Below are 7,429 nucleotides of genomic sequence, written 5' to 3'. Positions count from 1 at the left end.
AGCAAGAATGGCCAGACTTCATCTCACCTATTTTGGTCATGTTGTCAGAAGGGACCATTCCCTGGAGAAGGATGTCATGCTTGGTAGGGTGCAGGGTTGACAAAAGAGGGGGACGCCTTCAATGAGAGTGGCTGCGATGATGGACTCAAGTATAGTAGGGATTGTGGGGCTGGCACGGGATCGGGCAGTGTTTCATTATGCTGTGCATGGGGTCGCTATGAGTCGGAAACGACTTGACAGCACTTAACAACAACAGCAACAAAGCATCTTTCTGATATTCTTTCCTTTCAGCCAAGATCCATCTGACATCAGCAATGATATCCCTCATTCCATGTACTCTTCTGAATCCAGCTTGCATTTCTGGAAGTTCCCTGTCAATATACTGCTGCAACCATCTTTGAATTATATAGCAAGATTTTACTTGCATGTGATATTCATGATATTGTCCAATAATTTTCACATTCTGTTAGATCATCTTTCTTAGGAATGGGTACAAATATGGATCTCTTCCAGTCAGTTGGTAGCTGTCTTCCATGACTTCATATTAATAATTTCTCTATTTAATTAGAACTTCTCTACTTCTCCTCACTATTTGCCACCAAAAGTAAGGCTACACATTTTCAAACAGATAGAGGATGCTATTTATCAACGTTATTCTTGTCAGATTACAGTTTTCTCAGGAATTTATTTTCTTTGTATCATTGAAACATAGATTTATATAGACTTGAAGCTGGAACTTTTGGACTTTTAATAATTAACCTAGAAGACTTTGCTTTGGATTTCCTGTCTACCAATAGCACAGATCTGATGTACATCAGAGTAGCATGAATCAGAATACCAAAGAGTGTAAAACTAATCTGTTAGTCTATAAGCACTTCTACCTGTTGAGTACTCACCTTGTTTTCCTGGGCAGAGTCCCTCCTGGGCCCTTGGAAGGGGGCTACAGATTCCCAAGTGACAACCACCACACTAATGGGCTGGAAAGAAACTTCCAGGAACCCTCTCTGGACATACACTGCTGCCAGCTGAGTGACAGAAGGGGAGAACTCCTCCCGATAATAAACCTTTCCAAGGCCATCTGTGGTGTCCAAGTCAGCCAGAAAAGGTGCGATGGCCCCGAAGGTTGGTGGGAAGAGTCCAGGATGGGATTCCTTAGCCGGGGGCTCACTCATGGCGATGATGCCATTTGTGGTGACCTATACAAAATCAAATGTGATTAAATGGAATGCTGGGGAGACTGAACACACAGAGTACTGTTACAAGGTACCCAGAGTAGCTTAAATATATTAGAGTTTGAGAATAACACGATCCCAAATTTAACAACTCAGCATTCTTTTTGTAGACAGTAGGACCTGGGGGAAAGAGCACTGGGCAAGAATTATAACACTTGACTCTGGTAATGGGACCTTGGACAAGTGTCTCAAAGTTTGAATCTCAGGCTTTCTCATTTGTGCCTTTGTCACCTCAAATAAGACGATGGGAATAAATGTGAAAGGGAAAAGCAAAGCACTATAATAACACAAGTCATTATTGCAGTACTAGGACAGTGCTAAATGCTATGGGGACAGACATGGGTAGGGCATTTCACCTCCCCACTCCCACTAATATGGCTAGCATCATAAAAATGGAAAATAACAAGTATTGGCCAGGATGTGGAGAAATCAGAACCTTCATAAACTGCTGGTGGGATTGTAAAACGGTGTAGCAGCTGTGGAAAATAAGAGAGCTTAGCAGTTCCTCTAAAAGGCAGACACAGAATTACCATAAGACTCAGCAATTCCACTCCTAAGTATACACCCAAGGGACTCAAAAGCAGAGATGTAAACAGATATATTTGCACCAGTGTCCACTGCTGCATTATTCATAATAGTAAAAAATGTGGAAACAACCTAAATGTCTGTCAACAGATATATGGATAAACAAAATGTAGTATAGTTATACAACAAAACATTATTCAACCCTAAGAAGAAATGAAGTGCTGTATGCTATGACATGAATGAACCTTGAAAATATTATGTTAAGTCAGAAATAAAAGGAAAAATATTGTATGATCACATTTACATGAAATATATACAACAGGTAAATGGCATAGAGACAAAAGTTTATTTGTGGTTAACAGGGTGCACAAAGGGCATGGAGGAGGCATCTTTTGACATCCTCTAACTTCACAAAAGGGGGACCAAATCACCATCAGCAACCCAAGACTTATTCCTATGAAACCATATATGCCACCACCCTTCAACTCTGAGTCCCTGTATGGCACTCAGTGCTTCTCTGCTGGGTTTGATAATTCATTGCAATGGCCACACAAAACTCTCGGACAATATTCATGATTATGGGGTTTATTAGGGAAGTAACAGGCTCAGGTTCAGGAATATACTCAGGACATAATCCTTCAATCAAGACAGTCTCCCCTCTGCTATGCCTCAGGCACACCTCTCTGGCCCTTGGCCTCTCTGTGTGGTCTCTGCTCTGCTCAGGCAAGCGTTACAAAGTTCTTTTAGCTCTCCCAATAGGTATATCTAGGTGCACCCCACTTTGCCAGTAAGCTTCCTACCCAAAAATCTCTGTGGACTGGCAAGCCTGTCTCTCTGTCTTGTGCCTCTTGGTTCCTCAGCTGGTCATCTGCCAGTTGTCTCTGCCAGTAGTCTATGCTAGTTGTCTCTGCTGGTCTTCTCTGCCAGTTGGTTCTACCGTCTCTCTTTCAAGGAGGTCCAGTGCCAGGAGCTCGGGTCCAAGGACATGCTCCACTCTACCTCCAGCTCTTCTCTTTTGATGGCAGTGAGATCCCCCTTCTGCCTCTAGAAGAGCTCATTTTAAGCCTAGCAGAATGACAAAACTAACGAATCCCCACATTAGAGTTCCATACACCTTATTTGCATAGTGCCACCCATTTATCTGGTGGGAGACACAAAGACTATGGCTAGGAGAACCATACCAAGTAATTAACTGCAACACACAGGGGCTGGGGGAAAAAGAGAATGGGAGCTATTGCTAAACTCATTGCCATTGAACCAATTTTGACTCATAGCAACCTTATAGGACAGTGTAGAACTGCCCCATAGGGTTTCCAAGGCTGTAATCTTTAGGAAGCAGACTGCTACATTTTTATTCCATGAAACAGATGGTGGGTTTGAACTGCCAATTTTTCAGTTAGCAGCTGAACACTTAACCACTGCATCACCAGAGTTCTTTAAGGGGTACTGACTTTCTCCTTGGACTGATGCAAAACTTTTGAAAATAGATAGTGGTAATAGTTGTACAACATGAAGAGTATATATAATGCCACCCATTTCTATGGTTAAAATGACAACACTTTTCTTATATATATTTTACCACAGTAAGTCCCCTTGCAGTCCTCTCCTTTAAGGGACCCATAATCCACAAGGATAAGGTGAGGGACTGACACAAATAATGATTCTACAATAAATAAAAAATAAATGTCTAGGAGCAAATATGTGTGGGGCATTATGACATTATTAATTATATTGAATAGTTTAATGTGTTAGAATAATAGCTAATACTTATTGAATGTTTACTATGTTCCAGGCATCTTATTAGTGTCTAATCCTCAGAACAACCCTGTAAGACAAGGCACTATTATCCACCTTTTTCTGATGGGGAAACTGAGCTAAGTTAATCAATTTGCACAAAGTCACCAAATATTAAGGTGCCGGAATTTGAACCCAGGGAGCCTGATTCCAAAGCTGGCCTTCTTGATCATTATGTATGCAGTCTTCTTGAAATCAGTTATTATTGTCTATAAAATGATATCACTGCTCTTATTCAATTAAAATCCACAGTCCTTGGGAAAATGGCAAAGAAACCACTTAGATCAGTAGCAACTCTTCCTGTGCTGGTGGGGACAGTTAGACTCTCCAAGGTTATGCTAATTGAGGGGCTGACCTGTTCCTCTCATATTCTTATAAATGCACAATCCCCTGAGGAAATGGAATACCACCCTAAAGGTCTTTTTACTCAGATAATCTGATTTTTTTTAATTCTCTAGTTTTACATTTTAAGATGCTGCATCATAAATGTGTTGGACAAACAGAAATCTGAAGCCACTCTCAATTGTCCTGGACTTGGCTAGAAGGCCTGTGAGTTTCCCAGGCTGCTTATCCAAACCCTTTCCTGCCCACCCCCACAACCATCCTCCTTCCACAGCTTTATCTTTCAGCCATTTCAGATCTCATTACTAGAGGAGGAGTTTGCACAGGTGGGTAATTGATAGGAACATGAAAGCAAGCACTTGAAATATGCCAACAATCTGATAGAGGTGAAGCATTCCCCTATCTTTCCCGCCACCTACCTGCAGTTTATTGTACTACAGTGGATTGGATGTTGCTATGATGCTAAAGCTATAGCAGTAGTATTTCAAATACCAGCAAGATCACCCATGGAGGACAGGTTTCAGTAGAACTTCCAGACTAATATAGACTATGTAGAATGAAAGGCTTGAAGATCTGCTTCCAAAAATTAGCCAATTAAAACTCTTTGGATCACAACAGAACACTGCCTGGTATAATTCAGGAAGATGAGCCTCCCTAGGTTGGAAGGCCTTGAAAATACACAGTGGCTGCAACAATAGATTCAAACATACAATCGTGAAGATGGTGCAGGACTGGGTAACATTTTGTTCTGCTATACAGGGGGTCTCCCTGAGCCACAGGCAACTCAACAGCAACTGATGACTGGGAAAAGAAGAGCTTTGGCCGTTAAGTGTGGATTTAACAAAGTTCTCTCCTTTCATCAGGAGCTCTGGTGGTATAGTGGTTAAAGCATGCAGATGCTAAAAGATCAGCAGTTCAAAAGCACCAGCTGCTCTGTGAGAGAAAGATGAGGCAGTCTGCATCCATAAAGATTTACAACCTTGGGAAACCCTATATGGCAGTTTTACTCTGCCTTAAAGGCTCAGTATGAGTTGGAATTGATTTGAGGGTAGGGATTTTGGTTTTCTCTTTTTATCAAACTCCGTGGGCTATCAAATCTTTAGGTAGCATATTTTCCATCATGACTTGACTCCAGCGCTAATTGTTAGGACATATGGACAGGCTTCAGAGAAGGAAGTCAGGGAAGGAATTCTACCCAGCTGGTCTCTCACCTTCTTCTCTTCCAGCAATACAGTATAGCACAAACATCCCAATTGGATTTACATGTGGGAGCGTGGGAACGGCTCACTTTCTCAAGCAACCAGAAGTTGGTAGTGGCCAGCTGCTAGGGAGAAATGACACTGAGACCACATACAAAAAAAATTAGTTCTCAGGAGCTGTTTACAAATGAAATTTAAATTGGTCCAACAATTTTGAAAACACTCTTGATGTCTTTTATTATTTAGAATCTGAGCACAGTACTTTATGTATTTTCACAATGAGTGCTTTAAGAATTGGAGTTTTAGACATGTATCATAAAGCACTGCAAATGCTCTACCCAAAAGTCATACAACCATCACAGTATTATGATTGGAAAATTATTATTCAGCCAATTTTACTGTACCTTCAACTCAGTTATCTGTGGTAAAGAAGAAAGATGGTATAAAAGGTCAGTGAAATGAGCAGAAAACACAAAAGTTTTTTTTATTCTTAGATTTCAACTTTTCTCTAGTAAAATTTTAAACAGATGTATCAATTGATGGTAAGCTTGAAGAACAATGATATTACCTTACACTGGGGTGCAATTTTCATTTTGCAAAGTCTTTAACTACCATGATATTCCTACTTGCTCCTTTTCTCTATCTTTTGGAAATGTCCTTGAGCAATTCAATGGTCAAAGGGCAAGGAGTACAAAGGAAAAGACATAAAACACACTTAAGAGGCACAGACCCAGTCTACAATCTCTAAGAAGACTAGAGTGGTTACCCCACGAGAGTTCACAAAGCCCCAACAAGCTGCCCAAGATTAATGCTACAACTGCCATTCACACACTTGTTTAAACCAAGAAATCTTCTTCTTTTTCATTTCTCATGTCCTGTATATCCTACCTTCAAAGTAAATGGTACTTCCTCCATCCCTACTATGACCACCTAGTTAGTCCAAGTCACCAACATCCAGAAGGCTTTACTGCAATGGGTTCCTAACTGACATCTCAATCCTTAAGATATCTGTGGTAGTACAGTTTGTGTGTCAACTTGGCTGGGCCTGGTTGAGTGGAGGGGCAGCTGGTGGTAGTTATTCCCCATGATGAGACTGGCAGTCAACTCCATGGTGGGATCTACCACAAGCAGTTGAGTCTGCTTCCTGTATATAAGGAGAAGCCTTGGGAATGGTCTCTAGCCTATGGCACGCTTGGACCCTGCATGTAACCATGTTGTTGCTCAGCAGCCTGCCATGTTCTGCCACCTGTCATGCAGCCACTCAATAAAACCCAGCCAAGTTGACACACAAACTGAACTACCACAACATCCATCCTGCCCCATTACAATCTCTGCTCCCTCACTGCCTACCTCATTCACATGACTGACCCTTTCTCACCTTCTCAAGGAGGCCTTCTCCCACTGTCCAAGTGTTAGTTCCCTCTCCCTTCCCCAACTCTCACTGCAGAGATTTACATTTCAGCTCCTGTTTGTTTCCTCCACTGCCCCATCACAATTCATGATTTCACTTCATTTGTAGGTTTTAGCTGCTCTCCTCATAAGCTGTAGGGCAGGCTGGGAAGCTGGCTTTTGGAGGGTCAGAACAGGTAGGGTAGACTGGGAAGTAGGAGAAGCTGGCTTTTGGAGGGCTGGAACAGGTAGGACAGGCCAGAAAGCAGTGGCAGCTGGCTTTTGGAGGGCTGGAACAGGTAGGGCAGGCCAGAAAGCAGTGGCAGCTGGATTTTGGAGGGCCCAAACAGGTAGGGAAGTCTGGGAAGTGGCAGAAGTCAACTTTGGAGGGCCAGAACAGGTAGGGCAGGAAAGGAAGTGAGAGTGAAGCAGTTTGGAACAGCTAAGGGAAATGAACCTGCCTGCCAGTTTGTCATCCTGTGGTGGCTTGTATGTTGTGAGGCTGGAGGCTATGCCACAGGTGTTTCAAATGCCAGAAGGGATACCCTTGGGGGACAGGTTTCAGCAGAGCTTCCAGACTAAGATAGATTTGGAAGAAGGAAGAGGCCATCCAGTTCTCAAAGAACTGGCCAGTGAAAACATTATGAATAGCAGTGAAACATAGTCAGATATATTACTGGAAAACTTTATGAATAGCCCTGAAACATTATCTGATATAGTGCCAGAGGATGTGTCTATCAGGTCGGAAGGCACTCAAAATATGACTGGGAAAGAGCTGTCTCCTCAGAATAGAGCTGAACTTAATGATGTGGATAGGAAAAAGCTTTGGGGACATCTATTTGCTGATGTGGCATGGCTCAAAATGGGAAGAAACAGCTACAAACATCCATTAATAATAGGAACATGGAATGTACAAAATATGAATCTAGGAGAGGCGGGGCAAGATGG

At 42.2% G+C, this 7,429-nt stretch overlaps 1 protein-coding gene across 1 annotated transcript in view; it reads right to left on the bottom strand.

The window, feature by feature from the left end:
- The window catches only part of NID1 (nidogen 1), a 225,261-nt gene that overhangs the window by 132,364 nt on the left and 85,468 nt on the right, over window positions 1-7,429 (bottom strand). Inside the window, exon 2 of the mRNA XM_007958156.1 lies at window positions 897-1,196. Within this exon, the coding sequence (XP_007956347.1) occupies window positions 897-1,196 (300 nt within the window). The remainder of the gene's footprint in view (window positions 1-896; window positions 1,197-7,429) is intronic.

The sequence above is a fragment of the Orycteropus afer genome, unplaced genomic scaffold (genome assembly GCF_000298275.1).
Source record: "Orycteropus afer afer isolate SDZICR_OR568_19922 unplaced genomic scaffold, OryAfe1.0 scaffold00858, whole genome shotgun sequence".
NCBI lineage: Eukaryota > Metazoa > Chordata > Mammalia > Tubulidentata > Orycteropodidae > Orycteropus > Orycteropus afer.
This window is presented reverse-complemented; position numbering and strand designations above follow the sequence as displayed.